The sequence below is a fragment of the Pseudophryne corroboree genome, chromosome 1 (assembly GCF_028390025.1).
Source record: "Pseudophryne corroboree isolate aPseCor3 chromosome 1, aPseCor3.hap2, whole genome shotgun sequence".
Classification (NCBI taxonomy): Eukaryota; Metazoa; Chordata; class Amphibia; order Anura; family Myobatrachidae; genus Pseudophryne; species Pseudophryne corroboree.
The window spans coordinates 467,568,356-467,587,605 of NC_086444.1; the positions used below are offsets into that span (position 1 = coordinate 467,568,356).

The 19,250-nt window shown below is 43.4% G+C and overlaps 1 protein-coding gene across 1 annotated transcript in view; it reads right to left on the reverse strand.

Moving 5' to 3' along the window:
• LOC134905627 (glutathione S-transferase theta-1-like) overlaps positions 1-17,308 on the reverse strand; it is a 61,380-nt gene extending 44,072 nt beyond the window's left edge. The window contains exons 1-3 of the mRNA XM_063914649.1: positions 17,188-17,308; positions 7,715-7,802; positions 7,453-7,603 (exon numbers count right to left, since the gene is read on the reverse strand). Of these exons, the coding sequence (XP_063770719.1) occupies positions 7,453-7,603; positions 7,715-7,802; positions 17,188-17,308 (360 nt within the window). The remainder of the gene's footprint in view (positions 1-7,452; positions 7,604-7,714; positions 7,803-17,187) is intronic.
• Between the last annotated feature and the right edge of the window lie 1,942 nt (positions 17,309-19,250).

Consider the following 19,250-nt stretch of genomic DNA (forward strand, 5'->3'; position numbering starts at 1 on the left):
GAAAAGTGATCTGTTGGGCGCATAATGGCACTTTTCCTGATAGCGACCATTATTTTAGTTGGGTTTAGCCACTTTACACTGCTAAACCCGACACTAATGGATGCAATCAGCACAATAACATTTGTATCCCCCCAGTATATCAGTCATTTTGTTACACAAAATCTGGTCATATGTAAGCCCATAGAATACAATTGTTTTATACAAACATAGAGGCGTAACTGTGGGAGGCAATGGAGTCAGCTGCCAACAGGTTCCTGCTCTGTAGGGGAGCCCCTCTCCCACATTCCGTGTTAATTGATAGTCACTGCTCTCTCGTCCTCCCTGGTGTGCCATCTGTCACCCTCTCACTTTGGCTTTCTCTATTGGTGCCCTTATCGATACTGGATTACTATCTATTCCATCTGCGTCCCTGTGTCCTACCAATACTGATTAGACTGTAACATCAAAGACATCCATATATATGGTGAGGACCCTCGTGGAACATTTAAATTACTTGTGGGACTATCTTCCAGCAGCTGTTATACAGTCTCACTTTACATTATTGGACTGGGCTGTCAGTTCTAAAGGAGAAAGAATCGTCTACTCTTACAACCATCTCTCCACTTTAAACAGGCACGGCTGAGAAAAATTAATAGTGCTGGGTGACATAAATCTTGTTATTATGCTTTTATACATGTACATTATGAATTTTTTATATTAAATCATGTGTACCTATTTCAGACAATCCATTTTATTAATTTAGTGCTGCTTTACTTTCCTTTTCTTTCTTTTGCTTAATTAATAGGAGTGACTAACTCTATCTTTTGGCAGCACTCGTTAGAAAACCAGCCCATATCATAGAGCCAGATTTTTTAACCTATTGGTTAATTTCCTTTTTGCTCTTCCTCCATGCACCTTACAAACCACACTCTCTTAATTATAGATACACATCACACCCTCTTTATCATAGATACACATTTAACAAATATCATACCAAATATTAAAACCCACAACCTATTACATTGGAATCAGACACCTTATCGATGAAGCTATTTGCTCCTGTAGAGGAAACATAAGAAGTCTAACTATATGAAATTACTTCTCTGACAATTATAAGTAACTTCAGATAGTTAGAATGCTCACACTTCCTATACAGGAGCAAATATCTCCATCAGTAAGGTGCCTGTTTCTAGTGTAATAGGTTGTTGGTTCTAATCCTGCATATGACAACTGTAAAATAATTGTTAGATAAATAATCAGCATTGTGAGTGACTGAGCAGATCTATGTAGTGTTTGGCTACATAGATCTGTCTAGTTGCAATGGTTTTGAACTGACAATTCTAGCTTCATATAGTTAAAATCTGGAGGCTTGTAAAGCAGGAGCAAATAGCTCTATCAGTAAGGTGTCTGCCTTTAGTATAACAGGTCATGGGCTCTAATCATGGGTATGACTACTAAAAAACAAATGTGTGTATATATATATATATATATATTTTTTTTTTTTTTTTTTTATTCAGAACATTCCAAACAGCAGCCTGCCGGTGGGGTGGGTGAGTGCATCAAGACTTTTGCAGGCTTGCCAAACTGTGGGAAAGGTGGCGAGCTGTGCTCGCCAGGGACGTGCAGTCAGGGGAGGCAGGGGAGGCAGTGCCTCCCCTGTCATTAATGATTAAAATATTATAAAGAAGATACTTATGACACATATTCTGTGTCATGAGTATCTGCTTTTTATTATCCTAATCGTACCTCCTGTCTAAAATGTGTTTGGGAGGCACCGATCGTGGTGCCTCCCTGTCAGATAGGGAAAGGTATGGAGAGCAGGGGGCGGGCACGGGCGGGGCCTAGCAATGGGCATTAAAAGCCCATTGAAATAACATGGGAAAGCGGCACCATTAGAGGTGCCGCTTTCACACAGGGACGTGCTTTCTACCTATGAAAGCACGTCCCCTGTCAGTCAGGCCACAGTGATTGGCCAGGGGTTCCGTCACTGGATCCGCTGTCAATCACTGTTGTGGGCGCGGCGGAGGTGTGGGTGTCGGCGGAGGTGCTGGCGGTGGAGGTGCGGGCGACAGAGGTGCAGATGGCCGTGCAGTGTTTGGGCAGTGGAGCGGTACCAATTTCAAAAATGGCGCCATAGTGTAATTTTTTAAATTCAAGATGGCCGCCGCGAGCCAATCACGGCTCGCTGCGTCATCGCCCCGCCCCCTCCGGCTGACTTATATAAGTCAGCACGAGGGAGCGGCTGTCAGTCCGATGGCGGAGGAGGAGCGGAGAAGAGCTCCTGAAGGCAGAAGACGTCGGAAGTCCTGTATGGCTGGCGGCTATGCAAAAGAGCTTAGCAGCCGCCGCCCACCAGGTGAAGATGCTGGAAGCCCTGGGGAAGGCGGCGGCCATGCAAAAGAGCTTAAAGGCCGCCGCCTCCCAGGTGAAGACGCCGGAGGAAGATGCTGGAAGCCCTGGGGAGGTGGCGCCCCCCCTGGTGAAGACGCCGGAAGCCCTGGGGAGGCGGCGGCCATGCAAAAGAGCTTAAAGGACGCCGCCCCCAGGTTAAGACCCTGTCAAATGAACTATTTTTTTTTTAAAGAGACTGTTGTTTTTATTTTAATATTTTCTTTACAGGTGGAGAACAGGTGCCAGCAGGCCATTTATGTCCGAGCATGCTGGCACTTGTGGTTCTCCATGTGCCAGCTTGCTGGGACCTGTTGGCCACCTGTAAAGAACAATATTACTGTTCTTTACAGGTGGACCACAGGTGCCAGCGGGCCATTTATGTCCGGGCATGCTGGCACTTGTGGTTCTCCAAGTGCCGGCATGCTGGGGCAGGCTTGCTGGGACCTGTAGGGCACCTGTCAAGAACAATATTAACAATGAACCCCGCACCCACCGCCACCAGGGGTACGGGGCATAGCACTGGGCTATCAGCCCAGTGCTGTTGTTGCTCGGGAGAGGGACCCCATTTTCATTTTTTGGGGTCCCCACTTACGAGGAATTCCAGCCCTGGTCTGACTGGTTTGGGGGGGCAGATTAATGTTATGGCAGGGGGACCCCATACCGAGTGTCTCCCGAGTGTCTCCCCTGCTATGGCATAACCCCCTCCCCCCCTCCCCCCCCTGGCTGGTTCTGCACAGTGCTGGAATGTGGGGGGGGGGGGCTACACTTTTTTTTTTTTACCCCACCCTATGGGGGGGGGGGGTTGGCTGCTTGTGCCTCCCCAGCCACCGACCTCACCGCACGCCACTGGTGCTCGCCATAGTTTCTATTCCCACTCTATGGGTGTCATGGACACCCACGAGTGGGAATAGTCTCTGTTGGTCGGCATGCCGTCCGTCGGGATAGTGAGCAAGCGGGATGTAGGTGGAGGTGTTGTGACTGGCGGTCTCCTGACCGCTGGTCACATAACTACATCCCCATAAACAAAATAATCACAGTTACTGCTACCCATACAAGTTATAAAGTTTAACATGACAATGTCAAAAACATGTTTATTATATCTCTATGTTAAAAAATAAACAAATAAATGAAACACCTCGTACCTTAATGTAATCTAACAGTATTACACATTAATATACTAACATTTTAACTATGTGATAATATTGGTGCAATTTACTCCTTTTTAACCATAAACCTTGATAAAAATACAGTTACTGATCCTCAGACCCTAGCAAGCTGATACATGTTTCTTACAGTTTACAGAGAATTACAGACATTCTGTTGATCATTTGAAGGTGATACAAATTAAGAGTTTTACCTTCGGGACTATAAGAGATACATATCAGTATCTGTGCTTGCAGACAACCAAGCTTAGTAAGGAATGTGCTGAATCATCAACATGAAAGACCAAGAATATTTTTACTAGATCATATAAGAAATATTAAGACTGCAAATAATACAAATATTATACTACTTTTAACAGAAATCATCTGATTTTCAGTCGTTATCTTCATTTAGTTGGACTGATTTATTAGATTATTTTATTACTTCCAACACACTTAACATAATCCACAAGGGGGTTGATGCTTATTTGGTCACAAGCATCCACAGGGGGAGAATTCAATTATTGACCGGGAGCAATTCCATAGTTATTGCCAATGGGCGTGCGTATTGCGGGTGCCCATTTTTTCTGATCACATCTTCCTGAGATGGCGAGCAGAAATCCACCCAAAAGTCAGGCCTTTGAGTGTCCAAATTCAGTATGTCCAGTAAATTGCACTGATTTAGCTGAGTTATGCAAATATTATCTGGTCTGATTATCAGTTATATTATCGGTTCTCTGGGAACTGGGCCTACCCAGACATAGGGGCTCCAGGGCGGTCCGAGCCCCAGATCAGATCTCCCTGCCTGCCCCAGCTCGGACGCCAGTCCCCATTATAGTCTATGGAAGACCACTGATTGTCAGAGAGAGCCGTCTGTCATGGCTCTCAGCCAATCAGCATGTCAACATAGGATACAAGAGGGCACCAGTACCCCTGCACTGCTAACACTGCCTGCACCCCTGCACTGAGGACATTGCCGCCGCCCCCCCCCCCCGTGCACTGAGGACACCGAAGGCACTTCTGCACCGCTGACACAGCCAGCACCCCCGCACTGTCAACACCTCTACACAGAGGACACAGCCCACACTGTTGACACAGCTGGCTCCCCCGTACAGATGACACCAGCTGCATCTCTGGACTGCTGGCTCCCCCACATAGATTACACCACTAGAACCCCTGCACTGCTGACATCCCTGGCAGCCCCCTCACAGAGGACAACCACTGGCACCCTTGCAGAGGACACCACTGGGACACCCGCACTGCTGTCACCCTTGCAGTGAGGACACCATGGGCACCCTTGCACTGAGGACACCACTGGGACACCCATACTGCCGACACTGCCAGCAGTACTGGCATCCCAGCAACAAGGACACCGTCGGCACCCCTGCACTGAGGACACCGCCGGCACCCTTGCATTGCTGACAATGCCTCAAACCCTTCTTCCACTGTCAACAGTGCCGACATACCCACATTGAGGACACTGCTAGCACCCTCACACTACCAGCACCCCCGCATTGCTGACACCCCAAGACCCCCACAATAAGGACCCCTGACTTCACCCACCACTGCTGACACCACTGGCATACCCACATTGAGGACACCACTGGCACCTTCACACTGCTGACACCAATGGCTCCTCTGCATTGAGGACACCCCCGCACTGCTGACAGATCCCGCCTGTCTGTTTTGTCCCCCGCTGCCGCCGCTGCCATAGTACCCCGTTGCTAAGCAATATGGGGGCATGCTACGAGTCAATGACCATGACTCATGGCATGCTCCCATTTGAAGTGTCCGCACGCCCCTTTCTTGGTGCGCACCCGCATTTACGTTCGCCTTCAGCTTTTGATCGCAGCTTCACTTGCATGGATGTCTGTTACTGCTCAGTGGAACTAATTTTACAACAACATTAGTGCCATCTAATATTGTGATGTGCTTTATATTTTATATTATACACACTGATCATAAAATGTCTTTGTAAACAATATTTTCAGTTTTCCCTTCTGGTATTAACACAAAAAGATGCTTGGGGTTACTAACTCATGAGCGAGCTACATACAGCTGCCCATGAAAAATGCAGCTAGTCCTTATATCTAAGTCTGCAGCCCTGAGCATTTGCACCTGTGACTTGATCGTCATAGAGAAGAGACACTTACAGGAAACTGCAGGTGCTTGAATTGAAAGGGAAAATCGTTGGGGATAAGAGTATACATGGTATAAACACAGTCTCACCTGTTCCACATCCCATTAGAATATCTGCCTCAATTAGGTTGCTCTGTAGCACAGTCACTTTAAGTTGGGTTCAGTTGCATAACTTGTGCAGAGTAAAGTTCCATAGAAGCATGATCGGAACACGAACTTCAGTCAAGCGTATTGTTTTTCCTTTATTGCTCCTCCCCCAGATGTCACATTGAGATCATACATACCTCAGTTTCTTTCTAGGTCACAAAGCTATGCAATACTGAAAACCTTATTCAAATCCAGTAGTTTTTGCGTGATGCCGAAACGAGCAGACAGACAAAAATTCCCAAACTTTTTTTTTCATCATAGATAGTCATTATCATAAATAGTCCTTATATGTATATTTCTAACAAAACAAAAATATTGCTATGTACAGACACAACCCTTACAGTTTTGTTATATGATCCATCTGGGGACTGAAACATTAATGATGCCTCTATTTGAATAAACCTCTATTTCTTCATTCAAATCTGTTGAGCGCACACTCCGTTTGATTATTTGCTTATGGAGCTGTTTGGCCTCTATCTGGGTTGCTACTCCAGCAAGTTTATGAACATGTTGTGAGCGTGTCCAGAGAGCCGGCACTCCGTATACCAGACAGACTATAGCCGCAGTTCTCAACCCAAAATAGGCATATAAGTAGGTAATTCAATGGCACTCCTGTGGGCTTGTTTAATTGACAATCAGGACGCGATCACCCCGGTTCCTATGTTTTTGTTGCAAAGTTGAGTTACTTGGCCTTGTTTTGACTCAACTATGCATGGAAACATAGGAACTGGGGTGCAGAAAAATGGCAGCAGGTGCTCTGGATTGCTGAGTCAAAATTTTAAATATCTGGATGAAAAAGAAGGTAGTTTGTGCGCTGTAGGGCTGGATAGCGGTGCAATAATGAGTATCTGCAGGAAACAGCATGGTGGAGGTTCCTTGCAAGTTTGGGATTGCATTTCAGCAAATGGAGTTGGGGATTTGGTCAGGATTAATGGTGTCATCAATGCTGAGAAATACAGACAGGTACTTATCCATCATGCAATACCATCAGGGAGGCGTCTGATTGGTTCCAAGCTTATTCTGCAGCAGGACAATGACCCCAAACATACAGTCAATCTCATTAAGAACTATCTTCAGTGTAAAGGAGAACAAGGAGTCCTGGAAGTGATTATATGGTCCCCACAGAGTCCTGATCTCAACATTATCGAGTCTGTCTGGGATTACATGAAGAAACAACATATTTGAGCAAGCCTACATCCACAGAAGATCTGTGGTTAGTTCTCCAAGATGTTTGGAACAACCTACCTGCCAAGTTCCTTCAAAAACTGTGTGCAAGTGTACCTAGAAGAATTGATGCTGTTTTGAAGGCAAAGGGTGATTTGATTTAGATATTGACATATTGATTTGATTTTGATTTCTCTTCTGTTCATTAAATTTGCATTTTGTTGATAAAAAGAAACTATTAACATTTCTATTTTTGAAGGCATTTTTACTTTGCAGCATTTACTCCACACCTGCCTAAAACTTTTGCACATACTGTATATATAAATATATTTACAGTACCAACATTTTGAGAATGTTGACATGGTTACTGTTGACCATCTGACCAAATACCATCCAAATAAACTTGAATGTTATAAAAAAAAATATTATACCTTATAATCTTTACTTAAATGATTTAATTATAGCCTGCTTAGTATAAAAACTCACTTACCTTTAGCCAGAAGACTTTACAGGCATGAGGACTTGTATTATTATATTGCCAAGTAAGGCATTCATCAATATGAGCACGCTTTTCTGCATCAGATGGATACCAGTGTTCAGGTGTGTTAAATTTCTGCACTAGATAACGCAACATTGCAGTACTGGGGTTAAAACAAAGATAAATATTAATGTGTTAATCTTAAACAAACGTAAATTAGAAAATAATGTTATAATAATATATCAGAAAACTAAACTAGGAATTTTCTATTCACCTCTCAACAAGTGTGAAGTCTCCATCTTTTAGAACTGGCACTTTGAGCAATGGATTCACTTCCTTAAACTCTTCCCTAAGATGATCACCTAAAGAGATATACATAGAATTACATAACATATTACAGTTACCGTGAAACCATACTGCATACAGTAGAAATTTGCAAATAAGGCTGAGAACCTGTAGTCCCAATTAGCTATTAATACTGATCCTGGCACACCGACCAGCAGAGGGAAGTAATTCACTTGCATTTTGGAATTTTAAAGACTGCTCAGGACACTTTGGGGCATATGTATTAAGCCTGGGAAGTGATAAAAAAATAGACAATTGGAAGGTGATAACGCACCAGCCAATCAATATGGGTTTGAAAAATGACAGGAGCTGACAGGCTGGTGTATTATCACCTTCCACTTAACACTTCTTTATCACGTCTCCAGGCTTAATACATCTGCCCCAATGTTACTATAGATTATTAGATTTCTGCAGAACCTATACTGGTACCAACACCGCACACCTTGGACTAACCATCAAGCTGAGTACACACGTCGGGTGGCAAATGTAACTGCAAAACCCCATAACAGCCAGGATAGATGTCAATATACTGGTGCAAGGAGTTTAGAGGTAATGCACAAAGGGGCCCACTTCTCAAAAAATATTTGCGGCTATTTCCTCAAAAAACATCCATTTTCAGGGGTTAGCTGCAAATATTAAGTAGGAGGAATTGTAGCAAATATCTCCAATACCTGTTGAGATCCCTCTATTCCTGCTGCCAGCCTCATAGCTTTCTATAGGGGATGCAATGCTGCCAGATTTAGCAAATTGGAGAAGCATTCTGGAAATTTACCCCAGCAGCTACTGCCACCTGCAGATGGAGGCAGCCTATTGTAGGTTATGGGCTACACATCGTGGAACCCTCCACCAAAATAAGTCCACTGTGCATGTATGGTCAGCGGGACCGCACATGCGCAGCACATGAAACATATCACAGAGACGGACTCCGAAAGGAGCATTAAGATACATTCATTATGATACATTCATGTACGGGTACATTGAGCATCGTGGTTTTGCACAGGTTCTAGTGACACTTTCATTCGCACTGGCGGTCGCAAGAAGATTGACAAGAAGTGGAAGTTTCTGGGTGTCAACTGACCATTTTCTGGGAGTGTTTGGAAAAATGCAGGCGTGGCCGGGCGTTTGCTGGGCGGGTATCTGACGTCATTACCTTGTCACTCGTCGCAGCAATCATCGCACAGGATAAGTAACTACAGGGCTGGTCTTGTTTTGCACAAAATGTGTTTGCAGGTGCCCTGCTACAAAGGCTTTCGCACTCCTGCAAAGCGAAAATACACTCCCCAGTGGGCGGCGACTATGCGTTTGCACGGCTGCTAAAAACTGCTAGCGAGTGAACCACTTGGAATGACCCCAATAGTCAGCAAATACTAACTGCAACTAAATGACAACTCATAACATTGTTGCAGTTTTATTGGGTTAAATTATTTGTCCTATTTAGAGACTTTTGAATGCAATAATAAGATTATTATATGATATGTTGCTGAGTACTGACATTGGTGCAATTACATTCAAGTTGGTATTGCTAATACATGATTTTATTTAATATGGTTTTAATAAATAAATTGTTATATATTGTCTGATATATTGCAGTCCAGTGGCAATTTGATCCACTAGTGCAGAGGTTCCCAAACTGTGTGCCGTGGCTCCCTGTGGCGCCTCGGGACACTTGCAGGAGTGCCCTGGGTTGGTGGTCCAGGACCAATTCAAATTATTCATGGTCAATGTAATAGGCAAAAGCAGTACTGGTGGCTGCCAGTCATAAAATATGTGGCCAAACAGAAGCAAATCTTGTCCCTCACCACACAACTGACCCTAAGGATGACATATAAACGCGATCTACTTAATGTAATATTTATTTCTAAAGTTCTCAATAAGACATTTTTGGCCTAGGGGTGCCGTGAAAAAAAATTCTGATATTCTAGGGCACCGTGATTCAAAAAAGATTGGAATCCACTGCACTAGTGCATTCTTGTTGTATATCACAATAAATAAATATATAAATAAACAAACCTAATAAAATACAGACTATTGGCCACCATCTAGAATAGTTAGTGTGGACCCCAGCTGCTTCCTACTTTGTTCATTCAGATTAGTTAGTTATCGTCTATAACACTTTAAAAAAAACTGCTTATATAAAATTATTTTGGTTAAATGTATTGTTTTCATTTTATTTAAGATTAAGGGTAATTTGCAGCCCTCATGATGGTTTTTGCAGATGGTTTTGCTTCCCCTGAAGTGAATCAGATAGCCTATCACTGCTTTAGAACATGGGTACCCAACTAAATTGCCGGCATTCAAAGGACATTTTGCTGCTGCAGTGGCAAACGCAGCATTTTCGGGAGGGGTGGGGGGGGGGGGGGGGTTCAAACATATATGTCCCTGTGTGATTTTATATATATATATATATATATATATATATATACACTGCTCAAAAAAATTAAAGGTACACTTAAACAACACATCCTAGATCTGAATGAATGTAATATTCTTATTAAATACTTTGTTCTTTACATAGTTGAATGTGCTGACAACAAAATCACACACAAATTATCAATGGAAATCAAATTTATTAACCCATGGAGGTCTGGATTTGGAGTCACCCTCAAAATTAAAGTGGAAAAACACACTACAGGCTGATCCAACTTTGATGTAATGTCCTTAAAACAAGTCAAAATGAGCCTCAGTAGTGTCTGTGGCCTCCACGTGCCTGTATGACCTCCTTACAACGCCTGGGCATGCACCTGATGAGGTGGCGGATGGTCTCCTGAGGGATCTCCTCCCAGACCTGGACTAAAGCATCCGCCAACTCCTGGACAGTCTGTGGTGCAACGTGACATTGGTGGATGGAGCAAGACATAATGTCCCAGATGTGCTCAATTGGATTCAGGTCAGGGGAACGGGCGGGCCAGTCCATAGCATCAATGCCTTTGTCTTGCAGGAACTGCTGACACATTCCAGCCACATGAGGTCTAGCATTGTCTTACATTAGGAGGAACCCAGGGCCAACCGCACCAGCATATGGTCTCACAAGGGGTCTGAGGATCTTATCTCGGTACCTAATGGCAGTCAGGCTACCTCTGGCGAGCACATGGAGGGCTGTGCGGCCCCCCAAAGAAATGCCACCCCACACCATTACTGACCCACTGCTAAACCGGTCATGCTGGAGGATGTTGCAGGCAGCAGAACATTCTCCTTGGCGTCTCCAAACTCTGTCACGTCTGTCACGTGCTCAGTGAGAACCTGCTTTCATCTGTGAAGAACACAGGGCACCAGTGGCGAATTTGCCAATCTTGGTGTTCTCTGGCAGATGCGAAATGTCCTGCACGGTGTTGGGCTGTAAGCACAACCCCCACCTGTGGGCGTCGGGCCCTCATACCACCCTCATGGAGTCTGCTTCTGATCGTTTGAGTAGACACATGCACATTTGTAGCTTGCTGGAGGTCATTTTGCAGGGCTCTGGCAGTGCTCCTCCTGTTCCTCCTTGCACAAAGGATGAGGTAGCGGTCCTGCTGCTGGGTTGTTGCCCTCCTACGGCCTCCTCCACGTCTCCTGATGTACTGGCCTGTCTCCTGGTAGCGCCTCCATGCTCTGGACACTACGCTGACAGACACAGCAAACCTTCTTGCCACAGCTCGCATTGATGTGCCATCCTGGATGAGCTGCACTACCTGAGCCACTTGTGTGGGTTGTAGGGAGGTCATACAGGCACGTGGAGGCCACACACACTACTGAGCCTCATTTTGACTTGTTTTAAGGACATCAAAGTTGGATCAGCCTGTAGTGTGTTTTTCCACTTTAATTTTGAGGGTGACTCCAAATCCAGACCTCCATGGGTTAATAAATTTGATTTCCATTGATAATTTGTGTGCGATTTTGTTGTCAGCACATTCAACTATGTAAAGAACAAAGTGTTTAATAAGAATATTTCATTCATTCAGATCTAGGATGTGTTATTTTAGTGTTCCCTTTATTTTTTTGAGCAGTGTATATATATATATAGATAGATAGATAGATAGATAGATAGATAGATAGATAGATAGATAGATAGATAGATAGATAGATAGATAGATAGATAGATATAAATTCCTTGCGCAGCACTCTAGGATTTTTAAATGCAGACTTTACTTTCTCAATATTTTAGGGTCAACTGTAATCCGTAATCATGATAAATATACAAAGGTATTTTGGTTTGTATATTTATCCTGACAGTGGGGCATGGCAGGCCACGAAATGTTGAGAAAGTAAAGCATTTCAAAATTACATATACAGTATACATACAGTACATCTGCACATATACTGTACATAGACATACATACACCATACTTATATATATATATACACACACAGCATACACATACACACAGAAGACTGACAGACACATCCACCCCCCCACCACCTACTTTAACAGAAAGCACAGCCCCCTATTCCCCCCTAAGCCCCATTCCCCCCTTCATACAGACACACACATATCCACATCATCTCACACAAATAACTGCTCTGGTAATATGTGCCTCACACGGCCATCAAAGTATATTATAGACATTCCCCCCAATGACCGAATCTCTCAAATTTATGTGGCACATACCTGTCTACTCCAGAGTCAGTGAGAGTGCCGCGGAGACAAGCAGTCACTGACTCATTAGTTTAGCCTTATTCCCTTTGCTGCCACTCTGTGTCCAAATTCCTCAAAGCCTTATGCGAGAACTGCCTGGGAGTAGCTGCACGCTTCCGCTGCAGCTCCCCCTACAGGCAGTCAGTGGCCAGCCTCCCACACTATTATGTTAGGATACCGCTACCGCTGCCACAGCCGTGCAGACATAGGGGGTCATTCCGAGTTGATCGCTCGCTGCTGTTTTTCGCAGCGCAGCGATGAGGTCACTACTGCGCATGCATATGCACTGCAATGCGCAGGCGCTTTGCATGGGTACAAAGCGGATCGTTGCTGTGCAATGGATTTAATGAAGAATCCATTCGCACAGCCCATCGCAAGGCAATTGACAGGAAGAGGGCGTTTGTGGGTGTCAACTCAACGTTTTCTGGGAGTGTTTGGAAAAACGCAGGCGTGTCCAAGCATTTGCAGGGCTGGTGTCTGACGTCAATTCCGGGACCAAAAAGACTGAAGTGAACGCAAGGGCTGAGTAAGTCCAGAGCTATGCAGAGACCGCTCAAAAGAGCAAAGTATTCCTTGTTTTTGGCACTCTCAAACTAATATATTTGCTCAAAGTCATACATCCTTTGGGTGGATGACCACTAGTTTTAAAAATTAACTTTGATTTCTCTATTAAAAGTAAAAATACACATGATCAGTGAATGAAAGAACAATTAAATGAAGATGTTTATGGGGTAGCGATGCGCACACTACTGAGACCTTTAAATATCTGTATTGAAGAATCAACAATATAATTCACTGTAGCCACAGAGAACTGATGGGTACAATTCAGTGGTTACAATTCTAACTAAAAGAAGTTACATTGGCAACAAAAGTAACAACATTTGGACACACTACATGAATATCAACAGACAGAGTGGTTTAGTATTTTATTGTTTCACTGTAATCACAAACATCACATATTTCACTTGCACTATATTTCGCCTGCTTTTTATAGAGAAATAAAAGTTAATTTTTAAAACTAGTGGTCATCCACCCAAAGGGTGTATGACTGAGCAAATATATTAGTATGAGAGTGCCAAAAACAAGGAATACTTGTAAAACTTTATTCCATGAGCACCTCCCGAATGGACTGTGATTTAATAAACTATTAATGCGAAAGAACTAATATATACATTTGTATACATTTGTATACATTTTCATTGTTTGTCAGTGTGACCCTCTCTTTTTGTTTGATTACTACTCAGAAACTTTTTTTGTACCTCTCGGCTGCAAAAGCGTTGGCACACTTGTAAATCGAAAATACACTCCCCCAGTTGGCGACTATCTGATCACAGCACTGCAAAATGTTGCTAGTGAGCGATCAACTCGGAATGACCCCTATAGCCTGCCTGACCCCCTGTGCTCTCTTAAAAAAAAAAAAAAAAATCGGTCAGCAGAACTGATGCATCGGCGGCCAGGGGGGGTTAGGAGGGGGGTTTCTATTTACTCAGAAAGCCCCGCTGTGTGCTCGTATGTGCTGGTATCATAAATTTACCTCTGGACATTATTGGAATATCATTTTGATAATTATCCAGTAATAAAACTTAAAATGTTCATATGCATGGGCTTGGAAAGAATACATCGCTATTTAAAAGCACACATAAAACCAAGTACTTAGTCCTAGATTTATTAAAGGATTAGAGGTGTATTCATGAAAGAGTCTCAAAGCTTCCCTGCCTCATAGTGCGCCATGAACTTAAGTGTTTTCACAGCATGCCACTGGATTTTATTAAGTGCTGTCACTTAGGAATGCTGAAGGCATCAGTAAAATTGATATTAAGCAAAGAAAGTGTGTCTGACAAGTTTTAACAACAAGAGCTAAGGAGCCAGTTTATGAAGGCTGAAACAGTTTTTCCCTAATTTTATGTATCACTGCTATGTACTAATAACCTAATGCAGGAGATTTCTGACAGCTATGTACCAAACGTTGGACCTACTGTATTGGTTTATGCCAACCTCAGATTGCTATGGAAGCATTCTCACAGGAGAGGGGTGTGGTTCATTAGGTCCACATGCATTAGGTCAACATACATTGGGTCGACCACTGAAGGTCGACATGCATTAGGTCGACATGGTCATTAGATCGACATGTACAAGGTTGACATGGAAAAAAGTCGACATTAGTTTTTTTTACTGTTTTTGGTGTTGTTTTCTTTGAAAAGATGCGGGGAACCCCAATTTGTGCACCGCGTCCCTTCGCATGGCTCGCTTCCCTCGCCATACTTTGGGCAAGGTGCCTCGCTCCGCTACCGCTGCGCTTGGCACAGGTTACCATTCCCAATTGTAGTCCACGTGGATCGTTAAGTATGAAAAAGGTCAAAAAATGAAAAAAATTGTGAAAAACTCATGTTAACCTTTTTGCATGTCGACTTAGTACATGTCAACCTAGTGACTATGTCGAACTAATGCATGTCGACCTAACGAACCCTCTGCAGCATCCTCTGTACTGTGGCAGAAACTGGTACTGTGCACATGCTCAGTGTCAAAATCCCCGCAGGAGTCATCCACAAATGTGAAAGACAATGCTGTAAATGTAAATCTCATGGACTGCTGTTCCTGCAAGTTACTTTTAATACATAGCAGTGATATTTTCATTCATAATGAAAAAATCTGTCACAATACTGACCATTATTAATTATGGCAGTGCTGCAAAGGCCCCGTTATGATTTAAACGGTGGCAAAATATATGAGGCCTTGTCTTTTGATCAGTGACAAGTTTCCCTTTAGGATCATGAGGCACGTGAATGTGGGATGACATATCTTGGGGGGCAACATTTGGGCTCATGTTTTATTACTATCAGTCCTAAATGACCAATAACTACAAAATATTTTCTCTCTAATGCAGCATACACACGGTGTAACGGTCGATATTGACTATATTGTGTTCGGAGGCATGAACCTCCAATAGTGTCAATATTGACCCTGCCTGCAGACATTATTTTTCCTTGCGATGGCGATTCCGTGCTACTGCGCATCAGCGTCGCAAGGTGTTTACACATGGTATGATATTCACTGTGTTTTCTACAGATATGGACAATATAGTCCACATCGGTAAAAATATTGCACCTTGTGTAGACCCCTTAGGGTACTGTTTCTTGAGTTGAGATTGAATGGGTAGGACATGGGCAGACTGCCCCTTCATGCTGTCGGGCTTAGTAAACATAATAAAAAAATAAATGAAATGTCATAGCTCATGGCTTGTTTTATTATCAGGTTATATTATGCTGAACTACCAATCGGCAAAATGAAACAATGAAAATAATAAAATTGGATGGCAGGGGTAGTCTATACTGTTGTGCCAAGGGGCACACTCCCTGCTTTTGATTATCTATGGAAAAAAAGACAGTTGACAGATTTGAATATCTGGCTGGAGTCCCTAATTAGAAATTGTATTTATTCTTGCTGCTGGGTACTTATTACTTAGGAAACCAATAACTAATTTTCTCTAATAAAAGAAAAACGAATTTCTATTGCCTTACAAAGAAAGGATTTAGTGGCAGTTTACACTGCATTCTACTGTATTTAGGGGGTGATTCAGAGTTGTTCGCTCGCAAGCTGCTTTTAGCAGCATTGCACACGCTAAGCCGCCACCTACTGGGAGTGAATCTTAGCTTATCAAAATTGCGAACGAAAGGTTCTCAAAATTGCGAATAGAAATTTCTTTGCAATTTCTGAGTAGCTCGAGACTTACTCTTCCAGTGCGATCAGTTCAGTGATTGTCGTTCCTGGTTTGACGTCACAAACACACCCAGCATTCGCCCAGACACTCCTCCGTTTCTCCAGCCACTCCAGCGTTTTTCCCAGAAACGGTAGCGTTTTTTCACACACTCCCATAAAACGGCCAGTTTCCGCCCAGAAACACTCACTTCCTGTCAATCACATTACGATCACCAGAACGAAGAATAAACCTCGTAATGCCGTGAGTAAAATACCAATCTTCATAGCAAATTTACTTGGCGCAGTCGCAGTGCGAACATTGCGCATGCGCAATTAGCGGAAAATCGCTGCAATGCGAAAAAAATTACTGAGCGAACAACTCGGAATGACCACCTTAGCCCTTGGCTTAATAATGAACCTGTCCCAACACATGTACTGTAAAAGCACAGCAGTTGTCTGACACAGATTGCTGCACTGAGCAGGGAAATTGTGCACAACTTACCTTTCCTGACAACTCACACACTCTAGGCATACATATAATATGTAACAGGTTTCCTTCTGCATGAGTGATTCCCTATTGTCTATTGTAGAAGGTAAATGCCTTCTTGGTCTTGCCTCAAATGTATCATGGAAAATAAACAAACTGGCAACCATAGCCAACACAGACCTGCCACATATATTTTATAACTTGCCCCTTTTTTTGAGCATTTGTAATAGATACAATAGATCCTTAATGTGAAGTCAACAGATACAGTTATTCTTTGCCTGTCATTGGTTATACAGACTTCTCTGAGTCCTGGCTAGTCGGGAAATGATGAAAGTGTACCTGCTACAGTAATATATATATATATATATATATATATATATATATACACACACACACACACACACACACACACACACACACACACACACATATATACATACATACATACAGTCTCTCCCAAGCGTTTGTGAAAGCTTTTTATTGTTGTGTGCTCTACATGGTAGTGTGCTCTACATGGTGCTACATAAAGTGTACAGTATAGAATCCAAGGCTATAAAATGAGTACACTACAGACCCCCGCTTTGCACCTCCCGCTCTCCCCGCTGACCTTTGAAGACTTTCACCTCATGGTGCTGGAATGGGATATTGTTCACTTTGGCGAAGAGGTAGACAGAGCGACAGGGCTGGGACAGGAGGTCCAGGTATAATTCTAGTTTAGAGTCAGACATTGCTGCAGCGGCCGGTGTCGGCGGTGTTTAACGTTGTACAGAGGAGGACAAGATACTGTAACTACATTACTGCAACGCCGCTGCTCAAAGCCGCCCATGTAATCTGACCTGTCTGTCGTCACCATTCCGATCATCTTCGTGTGCTGGAGAGGGGTCTGCAGGTCTGACACATACGGTGATCGCAATGTACAGTAAACTTCGAGTAAAGCAATTATTAGCTTGATAAATACATCTAATGTACTCTAGGTATGCCTTGTAGTTAGTTCCTCTGTTATGTTAATTACATTCTCTCACTCTATAGTTTGCAGTGATTGGGGATGTTATCGGGTTGTTTTTTTCTATAAGCATCCTTGTAGGCATGATACTTGTAAGAGCAAGTTTAACTGTGAAGCTGTATCACATCTCTCTCTCTCTCTCTCTCTCTCTCTCTCTCTCTCTATAGAGATAGATAGATAGATAGATAGATAGATAGATAGATAGATAGATAGATAGATAGATAGATAGATAGATAGATAGATAGATCACATTTATATGTAAGACAACCAAAACAAAATGTTTGGCTGTTGGATGTTGCTCTTTTCAATAAAGCAAATAGTCTGGAAAATAGGGCCAAATTTAATAGAGGTGCGAGATTGCACTAATGTGCGAGATTAGCGCAAAACACGCAAGTTTCGCAAACTCGACCAATGTAATGGGGTGCAAATGTGAGTAAACTCGCACATTTCTGACCGTACTAAAAACTCGCACAAGACAACTTGCATCCAGATGTTTTCCAATACAACAGATAGAACTCGGGCAATGTAACGCAATGCGAGTACAAAACATTAACAAAAACTATTCTAAAAATAGACAAGGTTCTGGCTGGCGAGAATGACAGAAGCATGACGTGGCGCTCCCTGATTGACTGCCGGGTCCTCTAGTGACAGGAGTCATGGGGGGGGGGGGAAATCCCAGCATTCGGGGAAAGGGGATCCAAGTGTACACATGAATCCCCTTTAGTTGCATGGACTGGGATTTTTCATTTAATTTTTTTTTAACCCTGTGGATGCCTACTTAGAATGAAGAGGACCAATCTCCGCCGAATTCTATGCGAGTATATTGTTTTTTTTTTTTACAGGTACCCAAATGGATTCTACGTGGACAAGGGGACCGATGGGCTGCGTGGGACACTAGGTGAGTATTTGTGAGTGTGTAAGTGTGCATGTATGTGTAAATAAACTTTTACTTTCACAGTGTGTGGGTCTTGTCTTTTGTTTGTATTTCTTTTGTTGTGGAACTAAAGGTACCAGTGGGCCCGTTAATTCCCTGCGTGCTGGTGCTTGTGGTTCTCCAAGTACCAACATGTGGGGGAGGATTGTAGTTCCACAGCAAAAGACAATATTTCATTTTTATTTTTTACACAAAAAGCTATGAAGTCGCCACCGCAGCCATGGGGTGGCAGACATTTCCCCGGGCTTCATCCCTGGCCCTTGGTGCCTGGAGAGGGGGAACCCCTTTATTTTATGGGTCCACACTCCACTAGTGAACCCAAGCCAGGGGTGTCTAGTTGAGGGGAGTGATGCTGCTGCTGCTGCTGCAGGTACCTGTATAAAAGTGTCCCCCAGCTGCGGCATCACCTCCCTGGCTAGTGGAGCCCGTTGCTGGTTTTAAAATTTGGGGGAACCCTACTTCTTTTTCCACCTGTATTTTTGGAACCAGGACCGGTCCAAGAACCTGGTGCTGGTTGTTTAAATACGGGGAACCCCCAGTTAATTTTCCCCCTGTATTTTTTGCAACCAGGACCGGCTCAATGAGCCCGGGGCAGGTTATGCTTTTGGAGGGGACCTGCACTTTTTTTCAAAATTTGTAACTATTTCTTTACCTTTCCATACAGAAGCATGCATGGATCTCACTGATCTGTGCATGCTTCTATAAAACTCTCACAATGTAATGAAACTAACAT